The sequence below is a fragment of the Miscanthus floridulus genome, chromosome 18 (assembly GCF_019320115.1).
Source record: "Miscanthus floridulus cultivar M001 chromosome 18, ASM1932011v1, whole genome shotgun sequence".
NCBI classification, from domain to species: domain Eukaryota; kingdom Viridiplantae; phylum Streptophyta; class Magnoliopsida; order Poales; family Poaceae; genus Miscanthus; species Miscanthus floridulus.
The window spans coordinates 43,255,540-43,280,604 of record NC_089597.1 but is presented as its reverse complement, the minus strand read 5'-3'; the positions used below and the strand labels follow the sequence as shown (position 1 = coordinate 43,280,604).

Sequence of the window (25,065 nt, the reverse complement as noted above, 5' to 3'; positions counted from 1 at the left end):
GTTTTGGGCTGGGTATTTTTCACCTATGGGTAAACGGGTACGGGGATTGCTGGGACATACCCATACCCGCGTACCCGATGGGTGAAGGGTTTGGTCCATTTACGTACCCGTGGGTAGTGTGTTTAGTCCATATTTAGACCCTAATGGAGTAAATACCCGTCGGGTATCGGGTCACGGGTCCCATTGCCATTTTTAGCTGAGATGGCTTGCAGCAGTCGCAGCACTACTGCTACAAGCACAACTGAATAGACCCAATCAATTTCCTAGGTAAGAGGCGAGAATTATGCTCTTAGCTGCCCGTTCAGTCTGCCTCAACATGCATAGCATACCAGCGCTCTGTAAATTGTCTCCTGGCACTCCCATAACATCAAGTCTTGACTTTTGAGACATGCAAGCCTCTGAACATGCTTGAACGCACAAGGCTATGAGCTCATCCATTACCTATAGTGGCTCTGTTTGGCTTACCCCATATTCGATTTGTTCGACTTGTTTTTTCAGCCGGAATAGTGTTTTTCAGCCAAGTTTCAGACCAGCGAACGGGGCCACTATCTCTTGGCTCTCCAATCACATCAATTTTATGCACCTTACTAGATGGCATGCTTGTTTTTACTGTAGTTGCCGATACAATGGAGCCTAGAAAGAATAGCAAAGGCTTGTACAGAGTAGCAATTTATAGCTAGTATTTTTTTTAAATGCATGCAATTTACTTCAGTTGCCCACCCTCCCGCCTCCTTGTTTTTACCTCAAGCTCTGCCACTGAATACATCCTCACCACTCATCATAACCTGCCATATAATTTCTCACTCCCCCCCCACCACCCACACACACACAACCACCACAACCACCACAACCACCATCACCACCACCACCACACCCCCCGCGCCAAAAAAAAGGGATATGAATTCCCTCCCAACTTCATCCTTATTTTCCTCCACAAATCAAACAAAGGGACTGAGAGTAAAAGATAAAATTTCACCTTAATTCCCTTCATCAACTCTCATAACTAATTCTCATGCCCCTTCTCATGTATAGGGGTTTATGAGGAGTACCAAGAGTGCTAGGCATGTGATCCTCCAATCAACCGTCACCATGGAGAATGGAAGTCTAAGAGAAGATTGAAAACTGTTCTTCCATTGTGTTATGCTAAAGGTTTGAACCTTACTATAATAATAAAGTTAACATTATGTATTAAATAATGTTTTTGATAATTTCTATTTTTGTCGCTATATATAGTCAATGCTTCGGCTTTTTCAAAAAATTAGGTGCAAGCAACAGGGACGCACGGTTCTGAACGGGCGAGGAGATGAACAGCCAAAACTGAAACTAGATCCACCTTTAGAGTCCCAAGAATAAGAACCTGAGTGGAGCATTTGAGGGTCTTTTACATTCGGTAATTCTGTACAACCCTCGAGTGTTTCTCTCCCGCTCAACACTCGATTCCTCTCCATCTCATTCTTCTCCATCTCTGGCCTCTCCCTGTCTTCTTCTCCAACTCCGGTGGGCTTAGAAGGGACTCAAGGGAGGCAGACCAGCCAGACGGTGGGGATGGCGGCGCTAGGGTTCCGGCGGTGGAAGAGGCGGCAGGTCAAGGCGGGGGTGCCCACAACCATGGTGGTGACGCGCGGGGGGGGGGGGGGGGGGGGGGTGGTGTGTTGTGGAGAATGTGGCTGCTGCGGGCATGGTAGAATCTCGCCGAGACCCTACGGCGCCGTAACTGGGGCGGAGGCACGTCGAGAGGAGAAAAAAGACGGTGTAGAAAAAAAAATATCAAGGATTTAGACAAGTGTCCGTGGCATAGACAAACTGTTTATCTGAATAGGAACCTTGCTGAATCTATATTTTATTAGATGTGACCTCTCAAATTTTATTACGAGTCCGTGTGAGGCTTTCTAGAGTTCTCTTACATGGTGACAGGGTCCGCCGAGCTCCATTGCGCGTCCGCGAGTAAGGATGGCAACGGGGATGTACCCGTCGGGTATCGCCAGAACGTTCTCTTCCCCGCTACGAAGAATTCATCCCGTCCCCGTTAACTGTCTCGGGTATAGATTCTTGTCTATCCCCGTACCCGTCGGGCATTGGTCGGGTAACAGATACCCAACGGGTACTGCATACCTGATAAACAAGGACACTTGGGATCGCAGCTTTGCAATCGGAGACGTTTCTTCTTCACCCGGGTATAAGTGTCGGAGTCACGGAGATACCGAGGAGGAGCGGGGTTACGAGGAGGACGAGCAAAGGTGGCAGAGAGACCGAACTGAGGAAGCGAGGAGCACGAGCGCTCGTGAGGCAGGCGTGCTTGTGCTGCTGGCGAAGATGGTGAGGAAAAATTGAACTAGGGTTCCTAGAACACACAAACTATATATATGATTGTTCAGATTTGGACAAAAATACCTGTGTCCTTCTTTGGGCCTAATACTCGCATGACAGCTTAAATAGTTGGGTTCCCCAACGGGTAACGGGAACGGGTAAACATGGAACGTTCCCGTACCCGCTATACCTGTCGGGGATGGATTCTTGTTCATTTAAATGCCCACAGATAAAGATATAATTTCATCCCATCTCCTAATAGATCAAATACCCATCAGGTATCGGGTCCGTTACCATCTTTCAGCCTGTTCACTTGCTCGTAAATGATCGTAAATTTTCAGCCAAGAATAATATTTTTCTCTTACACCAAACCAGCCAGCAGTAAATAATGTACGATACGATACGGCCTCCGAACATAACTTTTATCCGCGAGCGAGCGTGGCCGCGCGGCCTGTGATCGAGCGCTCGCCGCTCGTGGCCGCACTCGCACCGCAAAAACGCCCAAAAGCCACCGAGCGGCCACCGCACCACACCCTGTTCGCTTTCCTGCGCTCCCACAGTCCCACTCCCACCACTCCACACCTCCTCCCCTCCCTCCCCTCCACGGCGTCGCTCGCTCACCCGCCCAAAGCTCCCGTCCGGAGGGTTTCAGGTCCGTTGCCCCCTAGCTCCTCGTCCGCTTCCCGGGCCGCCGCTTTTAGGTGTGACTTCCGCATCTTGTCCTGACGGGGATCGCTGGTTTCTTCCTCCAGAGATCGCATCTCTGGTCCGCGGGATCCGATGAGATGCGCGGGTACTCTCGCAGTCCGAGCTCGTAGCAGGCATGGCTGAAGCGGCCGCTTCTTCGTCTTCGTCCGTATCCTTCGCCCCGCGCCGCCTCCATGGCGCCAGCGTCGTCAGGGACGCGGCGCTCCCGTACAGTGGCCTCGCCGCAGCCGCACCCCCGCCGCCTCTGCCGCTGGTGCAGGTGCAGGTTGCGGCTTCCGGCGGCGGCGGCGGCGGCGGAGGTGGAGGAGGAGGGAAGATTAGCCCCGCGGTGCTCTTCATCATCGTGATTCTCGCGGTGGTGTTCTTCATCTCCGGCCTGCTCCACCTCCTGGTGCGTGTCCTCGTGAAGAAGCAGCACCGCCGCGGCGGCCGAGGGGGCACGGCGTCGGCGGCGGCGGCGGCGTGGGGAGCTGGAGGGGAGGCCGGCGGGGCGGACGTGGCGCTGCAGCGGCAGCTGCAGCAGCTGTTCCACCTCCACGACTCCGGGCTGGACCAGGCCTTCATCGACGCGCTGCCGGTCTTCGCCTACCGTGAGATCGTCGTGGGCGGCGGCGGCGACGGGGACAAGGAGCCGTTCGACTGCGCGGTGTGCCTGTGCGAGTTCGACGCCGAGGACCGCCTCCGGCTGCTGCCGCTGTGCGGGCACGCCTTCCACCTCAACTGCATCGACACGTGGCTGCTCTCCAACTCCACCTGCCCTCTCTGCCGCGGGGTGCTCTTCGTCCCGGGGCTCATGGGCGAGGACAGCCCGATGTTCGATTTCGAGGAGAGGCTGGAGGAAGGGCGGTTGTCCGAGGACTGCGACGACGGATTTGGATTGCCTGGGCTCAAGGCTTCAGGGTTGGCACAGACACCGGTGGCTGAGAAGAAGGTATTCCCCGTGAGGTTGGGGAAGTTCAAGAATGTTGGAACCCAGGGTGCGGTGGAAGGTGGTAATGCCAATGCCAATGCCCGTGTGTTGAGTAGGGATCAAGGGGAGAGTAGCAGCAGCAGCTTGGATGGAAGGAGATGCTTCTCCATGGGCACCTATCAGTATGTTCTTGGCACTTCCGAGCTCCGGGTAGCTCTCCAGCCTGGCCGGATTAGAAATGGCGCTGGTGGTGCAATGAGGGCAAGACCTCCTGGTTTAAGTTCGATCAATGCTGATATTATGGAGGGGAAGAAGATCTGTGCACGCAACAAAGGGGAGAGTTTCTCCGTGTCGAAAATTTGGCAGTGGTCTAATCTTAAGGGCAAGCTACCTGCTGGTTCGGATGAATGTTCGGATGCCGGGAGCCTTCCATGGATGAAGAGAGGAGGTGCTGCGGATACATCAAACCTATGACTCTGTACTACTGTAATGTGATAGTAGCCTTTCTTTAGTTAGTGTTGCTCACCTAAGTTCTTACCTGTAGTCATTTTTCTTATCTAGTTTTCATGTGCTGATTTTGATTGGAGTGCCAACCTCATTGGGGGCTTAACTTTTGGTAATCTTGCCATGTTAGTATGTTGCACCATGTAGACTGTGATGACTTAGAATGATCTGATTCTGGTCTGCCTAATATTTTGTGTTGGGTCTAATGTATCATTTATTCTTCCATCCAAAATTATATGTCATTGTGGCTATGCTCCTAGATACGCTATGTCTAGATCAGAGTATAGTTGACATTGACCTGTGGCTTCTCCACTCCATTCATTTGATAAATATTCATGGGAAAACATGTACTACTATTATGGGTTACTATTAGATGTATCATAGCATAATTTAACTGTCCGTGCACTAGTAAAAGTAATTGGCTTCTTTAAACCCCTGTTTTACATTTTTTTTTGTCCTCTGGCAATCTAGTCATATTTTTTCTAACATTTAGACGGAATTGCATCATATTCCCATGAAAGTGGCTATCAACTGCTAAACAATTCTTACAGCATTGAAATCTTAAGGTGGTGTTTTTTAACTCAAATGAATTAAGGTAACGAATTCACTTTAGTTTCCTTAAAAATGACGTCTTTTGCCCTTTTTGATTATGAGTGAGTTTCAGATTCTCTAGTTCAGATACTATTGCCTGCTATTAAAGAGTGTTTTTGATTTGTAAGCAGAACAACATCCAGTATTTCATCTTGTTTTTAGCTTTATGTTGAGTTAGAAACATCATAAATTTTGAATTATGGTACTAAGAATATATGTAGTCATGATATTCCCGCTTCATCCTTGTGACAAGCAGTTGAACACTGTGATTGACATGCACCGGAAATTCTAATGATTGAGCCTGCATTCTCAGACTAAACATGTCATTTGCTTTTAGGGCCTCTTTGGCACGGCTTATGCCGGTTTCGGCTTCATCTATTTTGCGCAAATCGAGGCACTGTAGCGTGAAGCCGTTTTGTAAGTCGGGGTTAAAATGAACTAGAAGCCGGGAAAAGCCAGTTTTTCTGGCTTCACCGGCTTTGGCTTCACCGATGAAGCCGTTTTGGATGAGCCGTGCTAAAGGGGGCTTTAGTCTGTCGGTCATCTGCTACCTTTCTCAACGTCTTTTCCTTTGAGACCACTTTGTGAAGTTTACAACCTCTCTTTCAGGAATCTCTTTTCTCAAAATAATGGAAAAGGTTAGGATGAGCTGAAAGAAATCCCTGGCCAGCCAGAAGCCCATAATGCTCGAAGTATAGATGTACTATCAACATTCAGTATTGCTTTATGTTTAGTATATATATCTATAGATAACACTTGCATGTCTATTTTCTTACCATTCTATTGTAGTATCAATGTTTCTCAGCTGCTCTGGTTTTGCTGTTACTCAATTCCAATTTGTTGGATGTAATTCATCATTCGTTTACCTTGTCTGTCAATTGTATGATCCACAAAGGTGTTAAGATATTTATTAGCTGGCAAGTTGGTAAAGGGGAGCTAACAACTTTTGCGTTGGTGCTGCATCCCTGTGGAAGGCGTGACCATTTGGTCTGTCATCTCGTGCCCACGCTGAGTGGAACCAAGGAGTTTTCATGGTACAGTAAGTATTCTGATGAGATAATGGCCCTGTTCGTTTGGCTTATAAGCCGTACTTTTTGAGCCAACGAACAATGTTTTTCTCAAACAACAAATCAACCAACAGTACTTTCAGCCATGACTTATATCCAAACGAATAGGGCAAATAAAAGACAGTGCTTTTTAGTGAAGTGAAACTCTGTCATGTAATGTGTCTCTTCTCCTTTCTTGTTAATTTTGTATAAAAAAAAATCATTGTGAAGTGCCTGCACCAAATGACTCCACTAAATCAGATGAGTGGGTACCATGTGCCATATCTATCTATAAACTTCTTTAAATCTATAAACTTCTTTAAACGTGGTGACCTTAGGAACAGTGCTCATCTACAGTCTGTTCTCCTGGCCGTTCGATCCCGCACGCGGACGCCGGATGCACGCCACGCCCGCGCCCACACGCCGCGGCCCCTCCTGGTGCGGTGGTGCCTGCCCTCGACCTTATCCTGTCCCCAGCCCCCACCAACGGCGCCCAGAAAAGTCTCTGTCCTATCTCCGTTGCCTCGCGGCCTCCGCCTCGCATGCCTGCGACCTCCAGCGGCGGCGCACCCCACCCCACGTGGTACCTGTGCCAGGGCTGCGGCCATCTCCTCCCGTGCCTCGCCCTCGACGGAGACGTGCCACCACCGGAGTAGACGCCGGGGCAGCCACGCGAGCAAGCCCTGGCTGTGGCTGCCTTCCGGCACGGCGCGGTGCAGGCCAGCCCCGCCGGTGGCCACGGAAGCCACTGCCATGCCAGCGCCGCCCGCCGCCCGCCCCTGCCGAGGTCACAACGACGGTCGCCGTCCCGTTCTCCGTCTAGTGCTGACTACGCCCCTCCCTCGCGTCACCCTCCGTTTCTTCCTCGGACGTCCCCTCCGCCTTCGAGGTCGACATGGACGGCAGCCACCATGTGTTCGCTGAAATGCTCTTGAGGTAATATATGATGCAGTTCTGGCTTCTTCCGGAGTATTGTCACACCCTTGGCCACCGGCGATCGCCGTCGACGTGAGCATGAAAGAGGAAATCGATTACGAGGACGCCGGCAGGGCAAACCCCTCTGCCTCGACGATTTTCTGATTGTGATGTAATGTCTGAGTCTTCCACAAGATATGGGTGCGGCACTTATGTGTAGCCTGGCCATCAGGGCCCACAAGACCGTGCAAACACTGAAAAACGTAAACAGGCACAAACGCCAACTAAGTAAATGACACGGTTTTCTTCCGTCGCCACCAGCTCACTGTATGTTGTCCGGCATGACATCTCTCCCCGCCTTGAGGTGCCGCTTGTTCCCAAGCTGACGCATCTGGGAATCTCTTCTTGAGAACATTGTAATCTTCCTAAGTCGTAGCTGATTGTGAAATGCAGTCCCATTAGCCTTGTCATTGTTTTCCTCTGCATCTCAGAGTGGAGGTTTTGTTCATTGAGATATGCTAGTGATTTATGATCTGTCACTATAATAAACTCTTGCCTTTGTAAATAAGGTCTCCACCTTTCCACTGCCATGATCAGAGCCAAGAACTCCTTTTCATATATGGATAATGCTTTATGTTTCTCTCCTAGGGCTTTGCTATGATAAGCAATGGGTTGACCTTGCTACATCAACACCGCTCCAATGCCATCATGGCAAGCATCTGTTTCAATTGTAAAGGGTTCTTGGAAGTTGGGCAAAGCAAGGACAGGTGTTCTAGTCATTGCCACTTTGACATTGTCCAATGCTGACTGGGCTTCAGGAGGCTAAGTGAACTGTTTTAGTCTAAGCAAGTTGGTCAGTGGTTTGGTTAGGATTCCATAACCTTTTACAAATCGTCTATAGTAGCCTGTAAGACCCAGAAATGCTCTCAGCTCTGTGAATGAAGTAGGAGCTGGCTAGTGGAGCATAGCTGAGATCTTATTTGGATCTATGGACACCCCTTTCGCTGATATAATGTGTCCTAGATATTCCAAACGTGACTGTGCAAAAGAACATTTGCTCTCTTTGAGAAAAAGTCTGTGTTTTCTCAATTTAGCCAAGACCTGCTGCAAATGATGTTTGTGGTCTTCCATAGTGGCACTAAAAATTAGGATGTCATCTAAGAAGACTAGTACAAATTCCCTTAGCAATGACTGCAAGATTTGATTCATGATGCACTGAAAAGTAGCAGGTGCATTTGTAAGGCCAAATGGCATCACCTTGAACTGATAGTGGCCTTGATGAGTTTTAAATGCAGTTTTGTACTCATCCTCTAGATGCATTCTCACTTGATGATATCCTGATCTCATATCTAGCTTGGTGAAGAACTTAGCTCCATGTAATTCATCTAAGATCTCTTCAATGACTAGCATAGGAAATCTGTTTTTGATTGTGATGTCATTCAATTTTCTATAATCTACACAAAATCTTTAGGTGCCATCCTTCTTTTTGACCAAAAGGACTGGTGAAGCAAACGGACTATGGCTATGGGCTATCAAACCAGCTTGCAAAAGCTCCTAGACTTGTCTCTCTATCTCAGTATTGTGTAATGGTGAATAGTGATGTCGGGTTCATAAACCTGGGGTCCCTCATGGACCTACTTTCTAGCAAAAGCTCGACCCAGCAGACGACGTTGTGAACAACGCACAACTCATAGGCCGGCCCAAAAACCTAACGATAGGCCAAAAGGGCGATCCAATCTATGACCGGAAGGCCTGGCTAGGAGGAATAGCACCTGCTTTCGACTCCGGCCCGCCTCTCCGACCGGAAGGCCTGGTCAAAGAGGAACGTCGCTCGCTTTCGACTCTGACCCGCTTCTCCGCCCGAAAGGCCTAGCCAACGCCGCTTCCGACTCCGACCCGTGTCTCCAACCGGGAATGCACCGAACCTCTGCTTACATCCCTTCTCTGACTAGTGCAGTCGGAGCTGACTGGGACCAACCGACCAGGGACGCCCGCTGGGTGAGGACCCAGGAAATGGGCAGAGCAAGTAAGGCAGGGCGTTCAAGTCAACCGCAAATCCAAGGATCGTACCCTGTACACCTGCAAGACAGTACCGACAGGACATGCCAGAAGGGTGCCCTGCAACCTTCCTGGCGTGTCAGAACCCAAGCAGTGTTGTGGGCGCCGATGTTTGCCCTATAGTGTTATGGGCGCCATCAATTCCCATGCCAGGAAAATACGGTAAGACCCCCCACATGCCTCTGGGCATCAACAATGTTGTGGGCACCGTCATTTATCATATATGGTGAATGTGGTGAAAACCTTCCACATGCATCTGACATAAACAGTGTTATGGGCGCCTATAATCATCTTGTACCTGACGGCGTGGGCAACAAGGCTTAGGAGCATATGTACTCTCTCTCTCTCGCTTGTAAGGCCGTCCCCTTCATCTATAAAAGGGGATGCACTCTCTCCTAATGAAGACGATCAATCTCACCAACACTCGGACGATCGATCGACAACTCTCCAAGAGAGGACTCTAAGACGATCAATCTCACAAACATAGAGCACACGCTCAAATACTTAGCGCACATAGGAGCTCCTGTCACTTTTGGCCCTTTGGTCCAGAGTCCGACAGGACCTCTTGCACCCTTCATCATACTCCCATCCGTTTGTAACCCCACAGCAAACTTTGAGCACCTGGGCTTAGGAATAAAGTCACCGATCGACTCAAACTGGACGTAGGGCACGTTGTCTGAACCAGTATAAACCCTGTGTCATTGAGTGCTAGGCCACATCCAATCACAATGTATGACAAAACTATAAATATTTATGTATTGGTCACTTTCTGCACCGACAGTTGGCATTGTCCGTGGGGAAGACGCCATACGTTCATGCTTTTTGGTCATCGGATGACCCACCTTTCTGCCATCTTCACCACGGTGGACTCAAGCGATATGACTTGCTTCGTCTCACTGGAGTTTCCTGCACTCCCACCTGTTGGGATGTGGGATCCTCCCATCTTCGAGCCGTCCTAGGCCTTCTTCTTTGGAAGTTAGGACTTCGTCGCCAATCGGCTCGGCGTGCTGCACCTCCACGAGGAGGCCCTTGTTCTGGCGCCCATCGGAGGAGGCACGTCCTTCGTTGGCTCTAGGACTCTTGGCGACTTAAACAACGAGGCGCCTGCACTTCGCTCCAAGCCCACGCTGGGCTCAAACCCAACAGTGAGTAACGTATGCTTTGTTGTTTACTCGCTTTTTACTATTTTTAGCCAATTCTCCGAAGGGACCCCATTGTCCCTGCCGAGACCGCCATGTGACTGGCTCCCCTATGGCCTCGCGTCCCCCTGGATGCATATGCCTAGGGGCTCCAAAGGATGCTGGCGCCGTCCTTTCTCACATCCGAATTCGTGGGGATGGCGAGCTATGCTCCTGCCTCTTTTCATGACCTCATGGATGACGATGTTGAGAACGATGGCTCCAGCATCGACGACATCATGGCACCTATCCACCCTTTATCTCAGGAGTGCGCTATGGCGGACGCTCTAGGATAGCCATCGATGGTGGTGGAGTCTCTTCAGACCCACACCCCTCTAGACCCTCACGTAGAGGCCTTCGCGTGTGCACAGGCACACAGCGAGGAGCTATGATAACGGCGGCAGAACCAACCGCCACCTGCGCCAGCACGCTCAGTGCAACATGCTACGCCCTATGCGCGTAGCCCGACGAGCGGCACTCGAGGTCACACCCGCCAGGTCTAGCGCAACATCATCGATAGGGGAAACGACCCCCCACAGTTCGCTCAGGCTAGTAGAACATCTTCGCGGCGGCGATGCTCCTACGCGGCCTTCCTAAGATGGACAACCCCTAGGAACAGGCGATCCACCAGAACCTCTGGGCCCTAGTGGAAACCACCACCGTTCAACAGGAAGAGAGCTCCGCGTCACGCCACTGACTTGTGGCCTCTCTCCCCACCAAGGGAGTGGGGATGCACCAGACAAATTGCTCCATCCGCTCGCTGCTACAGCCACCAGGCACAGAACTGGAGGCCGTAGCTGCTCCATGGCCTAACCTGGCACCCACTCCACACCGGCCGCCTATGCGCGAACATGTCAGGCCAAACCGAGATGCTCGCAGCGTCATCAACAACCAGCATCGGGTCGGCATGATGATGATGTCCATCGGGCGGTAGTAAGGGCAGGTGACATGAACCTCGGCCAGACCATCGAGGGGAGTGGTGAAATGCACCCTAGGCATGGTCGCCAGCTAGACACCTGGAGTCCCAACCCGGTTGGCCCGAGACTAGAGAGCGACGTTCCCACAGCGCTTTCGACCACCGACCAACATCACCAAGTATACCAGGGAGATGAACCCCGGTATATGGCTCGAAGACTTCTAGCTCATTTGCTGAGCTAGAGGAGTGGATGATGACTACTTCATCATTCAGTACCTCCCCATTTGCGTGGGAGAACATGTTCTAGCGTGGCTCAAATTCCTCCTGCACGACAGCATCCACGATTGGGCGGACCTCAAGAGAATCTTCATCGGGAATTTCTAGGGGACGTATGTCCACTCTGAGAACTCATGGGATCTCAAGAGCTGCTAGCAGGAGCCCAGTGAGTCCCTATGGGATTACATCCGTAGGTTCTCGAAGCGGTGCAACTCCCTTCCTGATGTCGTCGACGCGGACGTCATCAGTGCATTCCTCTCTAGGACAATCTATGAGTCCCTAATCCACAAGCTTGGCTGCCTGAAGCCCCATACCACCTGTGACCTGCTCGACGTCAAGACGAACCACGCCTCCAGCAAGGAGGCGGTCGAAGCGGTCTTCAATGGAGGCTGGAACAAAGACAAGGCTAAGCGCGAGGACCAAGACAAGGGCCCCTCCACATAGAGGGGCAAAAAGAACAAGAAGGATCGGTGCCGACCAGCCAACTCCACGTTGGTCACCACAGCTGATCGCACAAGCAAGTAGCCCTAGCAGGGCCTACCTGACCACTTCGACAAGCTCATGGATAGCCCCTGCACCAACCACACTTACCCTATCAAGCACCTCTACAAGGACTGCGAGCTCCTCAAGCGTTTCCTACGATAGGCCGATGGGCCGAAAGAAGGAAAAGGCAAGGAGCAGCAGCCAAGAAAGGAGGCGTGGCGGGCAAGGATGGGGATGGCTTCCCCGACCCCAAGGAATGCATCATGATCTTCGGGGGATCAGATGTCGTCTACTCTAAGCGCCAGCACAAAGTGCGCTACCGAGAGGCGTGCATCGCCAAAACAGCCATCCCCTCCTTCCTTCGCTGGTTGGAATCTCCGACCACTTTTGATCAGAGGGACCATCAATCCCACGTCACCAGACCAAGACACTACCCGCTTGTTGTCGACCCCATTGTTCGCAAGAAGCGCCTCACTAAGGTGCTGATGGACAGAGGCCATGGCCTCAACATCCTCTACGTCGACACCCTCGACATCATGTGCATCCCCTGGTCAGAGCTCTGCCCGGCAAGCTCTCCCTTCCACGGCATGATCCTAGGAGCGTAGGCATACCCGCTCAGGCAGATCAACCTGCGCGTCATGTTTGGCAACCAAGCCAACTTCCGCTCAGAGGTGCTCACCTTCGAGGTGGTGGACGTCCTAGGGTCTTACCACGCCATCTTGGGGCGGCCATGCTACGCCAAGTTCATGGCGGTCCCCAACTAAACCTACCTGAAGCTAAAGATGCTGGGACCAAATGGCGTCATCACTGTGGGTAGCACCTTCTCGCACGCCTTCATGTGCGACCACGAGCATTTTGAGCTCACCACTGGTGTCATCAACTTGTCCGAGCTCCCACGGCTCGGGGTGTTGTTGACCCTAGTAGTCCTGGACTGCAACAAACCAACCCCCTTGATGGCCTTCCGCCCACTCGAGGAAACTAAGGCGGTGGGGATCGACCCCACTGACCTAACCAAGATAGTGCGGATCAGGACCCAGCTCCCGACCAAATAGGAAGGTGAGCTTGTCGACTTCCTATGCGCCGATCACAATGCTTTCGCATGGAAACCATCTAACATGCTAGGCATATCGTAGGACGTCGCTGAGCACGCACTACGCCTCATCCCGGGCTCAAATCCCACCAAGCAGCACCTGTGTCGCTTCGATGACGAGAGACATAGGGCCATAGACCAAGGAGAAGCACAAACTCTCTCCGCCATGGTGAAGGGTCGAGATGGTGACTAGAGGGGGGTGAATAGTCATTACTAAAACTTAATCGCGTCGGCTAACCAAAACAAGTACGGAATTAAAACTATCGGTCTAGCCAAGACTACACCCCTCTATCTATGTTCTCTAGCACCTTGCAAAGATCCTAATTAAGCAACAAAGGTGCCGGGCTAACTAGAGCTCACCTAACCAATTCTAGGAGCAAGGTCACACAAACCTATGCCACTAGTATTTCAAGCAATGAGGGAGCTCCTACACATGCTAGTAAGCAAAAGCACAAATCCAACTAAGCTCACTAGCAATGCTCAATAACAAGGCAACCAATACCAAATTAGAGAGCACAAATACTTAGCTACACAAACTAAGCAAAGTGACTAACAAGGTTACACAAACCAAATTGGCCACACAAGGGAGCTACTTCTATGCTACACAAGCAAGAAGGTAACTAGTGAGCTACACAAGCTAACTAATTACAAGAGCAACTACACAAGCACAATGTATATAAAAGTAATCACAAGCTTGTGTAAGGGGATTGCAAACCAACGGGAAGAACAAGGTTGAGACGGTGATTTTCTCCCAAGGTTCATGTGCTTGCCAACATGCTACGTCCCCATTGTGTCCACCGCTCACTTGGTGGTTCAGTGGCTAATTGGCATCACCCGCCAAGCCCGCACATCGGGCACCACAAGAACCTACACTGAAAGTGAGGTAGCTCAATGACACGCTCAACTAGAGTTGCTCTTCGTGGCTCCCGCAGGGCAAGCACAATGCCCCTCACAAAGCTCTTCTCTGAAGCACCACACAAGCTTCTTGCGGGCTTCGATGGAGACCACCACCAAGCCGTCTAGGAGGTGGCAACCTCTAAGAGTAACAAGTACCACCAGCTTGCAACTCGATCACCTAGTGCCACTCAATGCAATCTCATAATGCAACGCACTAGAATCACACTCACTCGCAATCGATTCGCACTCTTGCAAGCACAAGTGAGTTAGAGGGCATCCAAGCACTCCTACACAAGCCACATAGGCATGAGGGTGTTAAACAAACAGCCCAAGGCTGGCCACACACTCCTTTTATAGCCCCAAGGGCTAAAACAGCTGTTACCCCTTCACTGGGCAAAGCACGTACTGACTGGACACGTAGGTCAAAATGACCGAATGCTAAAACCTAGCGTCCGGTCACTTACAGAGAGGTTCCAGCGATGTTTTTCAGTGACCGAACGCATCCGATCATCACTGACCAGACTCTCCCAGCGTCTGGTAGTTTCTGGACACGCTAAAAACACTGACCGGACGCTGTGACTGGACTCACAGGTGCTGATCGGACGCTGGACCCCAGCGTCTGGTCGTTTTTCGCGCCAGCGCTAAAATGGCTATAACTCTTAGCTCCGAACTCCGATTTCGATGATCTTGAATATTTTGGAAAACTTACTCAGAGGGCTACACATCCCGCATGCATACTTGATCCAAATCACAATGGATCAGAACATTATTCCAATCTAAGGACCATCCTATAGTTTGGAGTACACCAAAAAACCTTTTTCTCTTCTCTAAGTTGATTCATGATAACTCTAACTTCTTCTCCTTTGCAAATGTGCCAACACCACCAAGGGTGCACCACCATGTGTATGTGTGTTAGCTCTTCACAAACTTTTTCCAAAGGATTAGCCACTCAACTTGCCACGCCACTCGATCCTAGCGATGATGTAAAGTTAGATGACTTGAGTGGCACTAGATGACCTTTCAATCTCTCCCTTTTTGGTAATTGATGACAACTCTACAAAGATATGGAAATTAAGCTCTTTTGGATTCGTGTTGTTTGTCCAAGCAATTTTACCATGTATCAATGATTTTGGACAAGTACCACAAATCCAAAATGGTAGTATTAGCTCTCCCTATATATGTGCTAGAGTGTTTGTTTTGAAGCTCGCACATATGCATAGATTAAAATTGTGGGAGAGTAATTACTACAAAATGATGCTAAGGTGTATAGAGTAAACCTTTGAAGCGTGATACCAATCGGAGTTGCACCTTTAAGTTCATCGTTAGCACCATGGTTAGCTAGACATCACTTGAAAATAAAATCACTAGATACCTCGTGAGATCAACATTAAAACCAAGGTACTAGCATTACTTGAAAAACATACCAAGTGTCTAGCTATCATTGTATGCATGCTAGTTTTCATTTCATCAATCAAATTTTACAACTAGCATACTTCACACAAAGCATGCATATTAAATTTAAGAACTTATGCAATGCAAGCAAGCACATGAATATGCACATATCAAATGCAATCAATCAAAGTTCATGAGCTTGCTCCCCCTATTTGTGTGTTTCTCTTGTTGTCGATAGAATATCATCGGTAGTCCACCGAGGGACATCCCGTGATGGTAGATTTGTCGGTGGGGGTGCGTGTGATCAGGAACCGAATGGTGACACAAGGCGCGGAGACAGTGATTTAGACAGGTTCGGGCCATCTGATCGACGTAATACCCTATGTCCTGTATCTTTGGTGTATTGTATTGAGATATAGTAGATAGATCTAGATGGATCCTATCCGCTAGGGGACCCCTACCTCTCCTTATATACTCTGGAGGAGGTAGGGCTACAAGTAAAGTAGCCTATTTGATACTATACAATGTCTTGAGGTGCACGCCGAGCAGCGCCGTGCATGCCTTAACCCTGTGGGCCGGGCCACCCCTGGGGGCGCAGTCCATGTCTTGGGGGCCATACCCCCACAGCTAGTCCCCGAGTTTGATAGTAGGTGACGTAGTCATGTGGTGCCAGGGTCAGAAAGTAGAAGACCAGCCGAGCAGGCAGCCAGTCCCCGGGCGTAGCCTCGAGATGAGAACAAGCACATTCATCGCAAGGTGAAGTGTGCCCACTTAGTCCTCGAGCCTGCTGAAAGATGAAGAATGAATCTTGTAGCAGGGTCAAAGAAGTCTAAAAGCTTGCCGACGTCGTCTGACATGCACGTATCAAGACCCCAGACGTGCTGCCCAAAATCAGCACCTTGATCCGAACAGCATGGAGCAGCTTGATAGCACATCAACAAGACGTAGCAAGATCCGACCACCAAGGGAGCACCGAGGAGTCCTCGGCATCGCTGGTGATGACCGAGCACCGAGGAGCGAGGAGTCCCCAGCATCGCTGGTGATGATCGAGCACCGAGGAGTGAGGAGCCCCCGGCATCGCTGGCGATGACCGAGCACCGAGGAGCGAGGACTCCCTGGTGTCGCTGGCAATGACCGAGCACCGAGGAGCGAGGAGTCCCCAACGTCGCTGGCGATGATCGAGCACCGAGGAGCGAGGAGTCCCCGGTGTCGCTGGCGATGTCCGAGCACCGAGGAGCGAGGAGTCCCCAGCATAGGCGGCGATGTCTGAGCACCGAGGAGTCCTTGGCGTAGGCGGTGAGGTCCGAGCACCGAGGAGTGAGGAGTCCCCGGTGTCGCTGGCGATGACCGAGCACCGAGGAGCGAGGAGTCTCCAGCGTAGACGGTGATGTCCGAGCACCGAGGAGCGAGGAGTCCCCGACATAGGCGGCGATGTTCGAGCACCGAGGAGTCCTCGGTGTAGGCGGCGAGGTCCGAGCACCGAGAAGTGAGGAGTCCCCGATGTCACTGGCGATGACCGAGCACCGAGGAGCGAGGAGTCTCTGGCGTAGACGGTGATGTCCGAGCACCGAGGAGCGAGGAGTCCCTGGCATAGGCGTCAATGTTCAAGCACTGAGGAGTCCTTGGCGTAGGCGGCGAGGTCCGAGCACCGAGGAGTGAGGTGTCCCCGGCGTCGCTGGCGATGACCGAGCACCAAGGAGTGAGGAGTCCCCAGCATAGGCGGCGATGTCCAAGCACCAAGGAGCGAGGAGTCCCCGGTGTCACTGGCGATGATGGAGCACCGAGGAGCGAGGAGTCCCCGGCGTCGCTGGCGATGACCGAGCACCGAAGAGTGAGGAGTCCCTGGCGTAGGCGACGATGTCCGAGCACCGAGGAGTGAGTAGTCCCCAGTGTAGGTGGCGATGGCCGAGCACTGAGGAGCGAGGAGTCTCCGGCGTAGGCGGCGATGTCCGAGCATCGAGGAGCGAGGAGTCCCCGGCGTCGCTAGCGATGACCGAGCACCGAGGAGTGAGTTGTCCCCGGCATCGCTGGCGATGACCGAGCACCGAGGAGCGAGGAGTCCTCGGCGTAGGTGGCGATGTTCGAGCACCGAGGAGCGAGGAGTCCCCGACGTCGCTGGCGATGACCGAGCATCGAGGAGCGAGGAGTCCCCGGTGTAGGCGGCGGTGTCCGAGCATCGAGGAGCGAGTAGTCCCCGATGTCGCTGGCGATGACCGAGCACCGCTGAGCGAGGAGTCCTCGGCTTAGGCGGTGACTGTCCGAGCACCGAGGAGCGAGGAGTCCCCGGCGTCGCTGGCGATGATAGAGCACCGAGGAGTCTCCGACGTAGGCGGTGATGTTCGAGCACCGAGGAGTCCCCGACATAGCTGGCGATATTCGTGCGGTGAAGTGTGCCCACTTAGTCCTCGAGCATGAAGAATCCAAGCGCTGAGGAGTAACCAGCGTAGCTGGCGATGAAGCATGAGCGATGAACAGTCTGGTCAACTGTTCGACGACGAAGTGAGCATTGAGTAGAAGCGACCGGCGAACAGTCCGATCAACTGGTCGGCGACGGAGTCCATAAATCGAGCGGTCTAACCAGTTGATCGGTGGAGAAGTCCTCCGAGCACCAGGTGATCCAATCATCTGGACTCTGATCCTACAAAACAAATATGTAGAATGGGTAGTACATGATGTAAAAATATATGAACTCCGAAGAAAAAATAGCGTATGTAGCTTAGCGATCAGTGGGAGTGAAAATATATTTATGTTTAATATAAACTGCCTGACCAGTTAGTGTGTAGCTGAGTCTCCAGCTCCAGCTAGCCCATAATCCATAACGTCGAGCGCGGAGCCCATGCACATGTAGGAGGAATAGGCGTGACCAAGGAGCCGCTGCCAACCATCCATAACGCAGAGTGCAGAGCCGTAGCACATGTAAGGAGGAGCCGAATACAGGGCCATCTCTGGAGGCGTCCGAGTATCAACGTGATTGTTCAAGGGTTCAAAAAGTCGTTTGGAGAGCAAACATGGCGAAAACAGTTCGAAGAAACATTATGGCGATTAACGAAGATTGGAGAATATTTAGAAGAATATTGAAACGTGACTTAGCTTTAGGCAGAATGTCTGGTCAGCGGCGTATGGAGTTATCTAGTCGGCGTTGACGAAATTTCCCAGCCCTCGAGCTTTCCGAACTGTCGTCATGACGGCAGTCGCGGTTGCCACGGTGCCGTTCTTCACGGCGATCTTCATTGTGACGTGGCAAGTGGTCGAAGTAAGTAGTCCGGACGATGTCGTCCTTATATCGCTGATCGGCCCTAGGTAGATTAAATTCGAGGAGATCGTTGACTGGTTGGAGAAACGATGCTGTATGGCGGAGTAGATGATCGACGTAGCCGAAGCGTGCTTGCTTTTGATAGATGATACGTGGGTGTCTGGTCCGGGCTCCTAGCATGCAAGCACGTCCGAGTACCACATCAGGCGCTGATCTGAAGTCGTGGAGGCTGAACAACATGAATCAGGATGTGATACGTGCATGCATGTTCCTGTACTCGAATAAGTCATGTATGTAGATACGTATACACATGCAAGAAGCCAAGATCTATCTGGCTTGCATGTTGCGAGTTAGAGCCGGACTCCCGTGCATGTTGAGTCAATCAGAATATGATTCCCGTAGTCCCGTACAGGTGCAGCTCAGCATGTTCGTTGAAACCAAGTGAAGCCAATCGGAGGATGAGTCACGCCAGCGTGTAGTTTGTTGTCCCGTGATTGGATCTAGAGAGCTGAGATGTCGCCTGTCGCCGCTGTAGATGGAGCGATCGAGCCGATGGATATCGAGCCTATCAGGCTGTTGAAGCACGCCGTCGTAGGAAGTCAGGTTGCCGCGAGCAGCGTCGATCTTGAGATCCCATATGGCCCGCCATGGATCAAGCGCACACCCCTACCTGGCACGCCAACTATCGATAGAATATCGTCGGCAGTCCACCGAGGGACATCCCGTGATGGTAGATTTGTCGGTGGGGGTGCGCTTGATCAGGAACCGAATGGTGACACAAGGCGCAGAGACAATGATTTAGACATGTTTGGGCCGTCTGATCAACGTAATACCCTACATCCTTTATCTTTGGTGTATTGTATTGAGATGTAGTAGATAGATTTAGATGGATCCTATCCGCTAGGGGACCCCTACCTCTCCTTATATACTCTGAAGGAGGTAGGGTTACAAGTAAAGTAGCCTATTTGGTACTATACAATGTCTTATGGTGCACGTCGAGTAGCGCTGAGCACGCCTTAACCCTGTGGGCCGGGCCACCCCTGGGGGCGCAGCCCATGTCTTGGGGGCCATACCCCCACACTTGTCCAAGAATTTGGATCCATCTTTTTTTTTCAATGTTGCTCCCTCTTTGTTCATGTCCATGTCCAACCTCTACTTCTTTGTTTCAATTTCTCCCAAAGCTTTCATATCTATAATCTCAATCTTAAAGCTTTCATATCTTTGTACAATCTCTCCCCCTTTGTCATCAATTTCTATAAAAGGTGTGCTTCTTATTGATGCAAAGGTATGCATTTGGGGTAGATGATTGAGGCTTGAATCTTGCGTTTTTATGGACATCACTTGATTGTTGGAATGACACCACTTGAAGATACCACTTTTAACTTGTACCACTTGTATCTTGTGTAGGGCTTCTTGAGATACCACACATAGGATCTTTGATCTTGATATCAATTTATGTGACACCTCCCCCTATGTGATAGCATGGGTCATCCATTTGATACACTTGAGCTCTTGTGGGTGAGGGATGCATTCTTCATTTGATGATCACTTAAAGTTGAGGATCACTTGTGGAACCATCATCTTGCATGATTGATGCCATGTGTAGATGTGATACCACTTGAAAGAATCTTCTAGTATGGAACCACTTGTTGGATTTATCAATAAAAACCATTTCTTGAACATTTGTTATCTTCATGAGTATCACTTATAGGATATCACTTGTGAGTTGATCTAAACATCACTTGTAGATTCTTGATGAAACACTTGAGTCTAGATACCACTTGTAACAAATAAACTAGATATCCATTTGAATTGTTGTCTTGTACTTGTACTCTTATCACTATCATGAGCTTATATGGTTGACTTGAACTAAATTGATTTGCTTAAACTTCCAAGTCCAATTTGAACCAATAATAAGCTTCTTCACACCTCTTGCAAGGGTTATCTTGCCAATGTTGTACTTGTCACTTGTTAGCAATCTAAATAAGTCAAGTAATTGGTTTTACTAGCTCATTAATAAATTCATATACTAACCACTAGATCAATTTATCATTCAAGCAATAGTGGTAGGCTATGAATTTAAACATTTCATTTGTTATGCATGATCCTATGAAGCATGTACTATATGCACTAACCACATACTAGTAAGGGATGAAATGATCATGCACATTATAATGATACCTTTGCTATGTTGGAGTAGAGGATAGTCACATAGATTTCAATTCATTACTCCAATACCAATGTGAAGTCCAATTATAAGCTTGGTGAAGACCAATAGACACCATTTTGAAATTCACTCTTCACCCATATGAAATGAATACCACTTATGATCAAGTGCACTTTCTTGTTGTGGTTGGCTTGCTTCTTTTTTTCATCTTTACTTGTGTGAGAGCATCAATTTGAGAATACTACTTGAAATATCATGACTAGCTCTCTTTTGGGTGTTGCTTGCTTTTCTTGATCAACCATTTTGATTGCTTCAACTAAGCATCTCAAATGTTATTCGGATCACCACTTCTATGTTAGCCTTCCAAGTACCACACTTGGTTCACCTACACATAGGCGGCAAGCCCCTACACTAGGGAGAAGTGATCTCTCTCCAAGAACCATTCTTGACACTCACTTGAAATAACTTGATTGATTGATCCAAGTGATGGACTTAACTTGATGAGTAACATTGATTCTTTCTTTAAGTCCTTTTCTTTCTACTTGTTTAAGTCCTTTTCTTTCTACCAAATGATCTCCAATCATCACCTGAACTTAAACTTCATCTTCAATTCGAGTTTGATCTTGATTTTCATCTTGAGTACCAAAAGTGTGTAAAGTACACTCCACAATCAAATAGCCTTGTACTCATATCTTGTCATGCTTTTAGATCATCTCAAAACCAACTTAGGTACCTCAATTACTCTTAAACATGTTTTCCATTTGAGGACCTTTCAATCAAAGTGACTCTAGATCAATCCAATATTTGTCACTTTTCTGACAGATTCTGTACCCTTCAAAGAAATAAGCATATCTCCCAAAGTACAAATCTAAATACCACGAAATTTGGTGGAGATGTGCTTCACTTAGTTATCTAGTAGCTGTAAAAATTTGAGCTTCATTTGACTTCTATATTTCTACCAGATTTTAATTATTCCACCACTACTACATGCTTAAAACTGCTGCACTATAGCTGACAAGTTTCACTTCAAAACTGAGGCATCTATTATCCAATTCTCATGAAATTTCTACAGCATCTCATAACATAAGTCTAGAGCATGTACACCAATTTTCATGCTAATCCAATAAGTTTTGATCACTCAAACATGGCAAAGATCACAGCTAGCTCAGATTTTCAATATAGGACAGATTTCAATCACTTGAGCTATACTTCATCAAGTATGAATCAAACTTGAAACCAACTTGTTTGAATACTTTCAGAAGACATAAATCCATTCAATCCACTTACTAAATGTCATCTCATGAATTTATCTAACATAAATCAATCCAAACTTGATTACTAAGCAATTATCCATTCAATCAACTTATAGCAAGCAACATCGCATATTTATCGAATTCAATCAACTCATATGCACCCAAATGAAATGATCAACAAGAGATATACCTTGGTTAGCTCATGATCATCCAATTAGTAAGTTTTAACTCAAATATTTTTGCAAGCCATCAAATATTCCAATAAATCACCCCAACTTGAATATGACACTTGTATGTTGATAGCACTTGGACTTCACTCAATTTTCACTTAGCATTGGGTTTGGATGTGCACTAGGCTTCATATCTTGACTCAACATATGATAATCAATATGAAATCAATTGAATCAAGTCTCCAATGCCAATGGTACCTACAATCAATCATCCACTTTTTGATGGCACCCAAATAATTTTGGGTCCTCTCAAGTTAGGAGCAACATACTTAGGCATAGCCTTAGTATGAATAGCGGAATGTTTTGCAATAGCAACCATAGAGGTACCATTACCATCCTTCCTAAGCATAGAATCATCATCAATTGAAATAATCTTAGGAGTGTTACCTAGGGGACATGAATGTGCCATGTGTCCCCTTTCTCGGCATGAGTAGTACTTTCTTTTTGCTTGAGCCTTTTCTTCTTTGCTCATGTTGTGCTTCTCATTGTCTTGCTTGTCCTTATTTGCTTGAACCTTCTTTTCAAGCTTGTTTGGACAACCCAAAGCTAGGTGGCCCAATGTGTCACAACTATAGCATCTCATGTGAGCAATCTTCTCCATTTTCTCTTCTTTGTTCTTGCTCATTTGCTTTGCATCTTGATTCATCCTTGGACGCATTGCTCTTTCTCTTGCTTTTCCACCCCTTCTAGTTTTCTTCTTCTTTATCATCAAATCACCACCATTTTCATGGTTTATCTTGATTTGCTCTTGGGGTGTCTTCTCTTGCTCAACTTGTGGCTTTGGTTGAGGCTCTTCTAGTTGCTTCACCAATTGCTTGGCTGGGCACATTGAGGTAAGATGACTCCAAGTGTGGCACTTGAAGCACTTTACATGCTTGAGCCTCTCTTCTTCTTTTATCTTCTTGAGCTTCTCAATGTTAGGGCAACCATTTGGAAGGTGTCCCGCTTCATGACACTGGTAGCACATGGTATGAGAGAGCTTTCTTTGTTGTAGCTTCTTCATCTTTCTTTCTCTCTTTCTTTCGCCCTTTGTCATCTTCTTATTGAAGCCAAGGCCACACTTGTCACCATAGTTTCTTTGAGTCTTCAACATATGCTCAAAGGTGACTTTTGAGTTGTAGCACCTCTCTAACTTGTTGCTCAATTTATTCACTTCACTTTTGAGCTCAATGTTCTTCTTTAAAATGTTAGTCTCACAAGACATAGAAGTAGAACGGGCATCTATATATGAAGAGCATGGCATATCTAATAAATCATCACAAGAGGTGGATACATGCTTCTTGCCTACATCACAAGGGTTAGCAACATTTTGCAATTTATCATTTGATTCATGTGATGCGCACTCATTATTTTTAAGTTTCTTTGTAAACACTTTAATGAGAGAAGCATGTTGTTCTAATAATTCATCATGAGATGCAAGTAGTGTCTCATGATTCAATTTTAGCTCATCATGTGAAGATTTAAAAGCATCAAGTAATTTCTTATGTTCTTCACAAGAGTTCTTTAGAAATGAGTTTTCATTTTCCAATTTCATTGTTTAGCTTTCTCATTTTCTAAAGACATGGTCATGCTAGCAAGTCTACTCACAAGCTCATTATATGAATCAACATGATCAACCACATTATCAGTTGATACCTTGGTGTCACCTTGTGACATGAAACAATGTGGTGATGTAGAAGAGCTTGTAGTAGCATCATAATCATGGCCCGAGCATGAACCATCATCATCAAGATCACCACCAAGTGTGCTTGAGGTAGAATCTTTATGTGCAACACTTGTGGCATCATCATCAACCTTGTCAAGTGAACTTGTAGTGGATCGATCATCATCATCATCACGTGACCATGAGGTGGAGCAATCTTCCACAATCACCAAATTATGATTATGCTCAACACACTCATGTGCCTCCACCTTGTGATCATCCTCCTTCTTGAATTTCCCATCATCACTTGTGGAGGAGTCACCGTAGGAGGCTTGGAGTGCCATCCACATATCATGAGCACTTTCCAAGTCCCACACAAGTCTAAAAACATCATCATGTAAAGCACACATTAGATAATAAAGAGCACGATGATAAAGTTGTAAGCAATCCTCTTGTGCTTGGGTTAGGTTGTCCTTATCCAAAGCATCATGAGAAAAACCAACAACAATGATCCACCATTCCTTGGGACCCAATTCACGGAAATGATCAAGCATATGACGTTTCCACTGTGCATAGTGTGTGCCATCAAAAATATGTAAGTCACAAACAACTTCTAGCCCAAAGTTCATCATCCTCTCGGGTCAGTAAAGACCACAAATGAGAGACCTCGCTCTGATGCCACTTGAAGGGCCGAGATGGCGACTAGAGGGGGGCGGTGAATAGTCGTTTCTAAAACTTAATCGCGTCGGCTAACCAAAACAAGTGCGGAATTAAAACTATCGGTCTAGCCAAGACTACACCCCTCTATCTATGTTCTCTAGCACCTTGCAAAGATCCTAATTAAGGAACAAAGGTGCCGGGCTAACTAGAGCTCACCTAACCAATTCTAGGAGCAATGTCACACAAACCTATGCCACTAGTATTTCAAGCAACGAGGGAGCTCCTACACATGCTAGTAAGCAAAAGCACAAATCCAACTAAGCTCACTAGCAATGCTCAATAACAAGGCAACCAATGCCAAATTAGACAAATACTTAGCTACACAAACTAAGCAAAGTGACTAACAAGGTTACACAAACCAAATTAGCCACACAAGGGAGCTACTTCTATGCTACACAAGCAAGAAGGTAACTAGTGAGCTACACAAGCTAACTAATTACAAGAGCAACTACACAAGCACAATGTATATAAAAGTAATCACAAGCTTGTGTAAGGGGATTGCAAACCAACGGGAAGAACAAGGTTGACA

The 25,065-nt window shown here is 48.4% G+C and overlaps 1 protein-coding gene across 2 annotated transcripts; it reads left to right on the top strand.

Moving 5' to 3' along the window:
- Positions 1–2,839: 2,839 nt before the first annotated feature.
- LOC136520622 (RING-H2 finger protein ATL46-like) lies at positions 2,840–5,914 on the top strand. 2 transcript variants are annotated; one of them, XM_066514195.1, is made up of 3 exons: positions 2,849–2,959; positions 3,060–4,373; positions 5,630–5,914. In XM_066514195.1, the coding sequence occupies exons 2-3, from the start codon at positions 3,131–3,133 to the stop codon at positions 5,671–5,673; spliced, it is 1,287 nt and encodes a 428-aa protein (XP_066370292.1). In that variant the 5' UTR covers positions 2,849–2,959; positions 3,060–3,130; the 3' UTR covers positions 5,674–5,914. The 2 variants fall into 2 exon arrangements, with proteins under 2 accessions (XP_066370291.1, XP_066370292.1); XM_066514194.1 differs by having other exon boundaries at positions 2,840–4,373.
- The last annotated feature ends 19,151 nt before the right edge of the window (positions 5,915–25,065 follow it).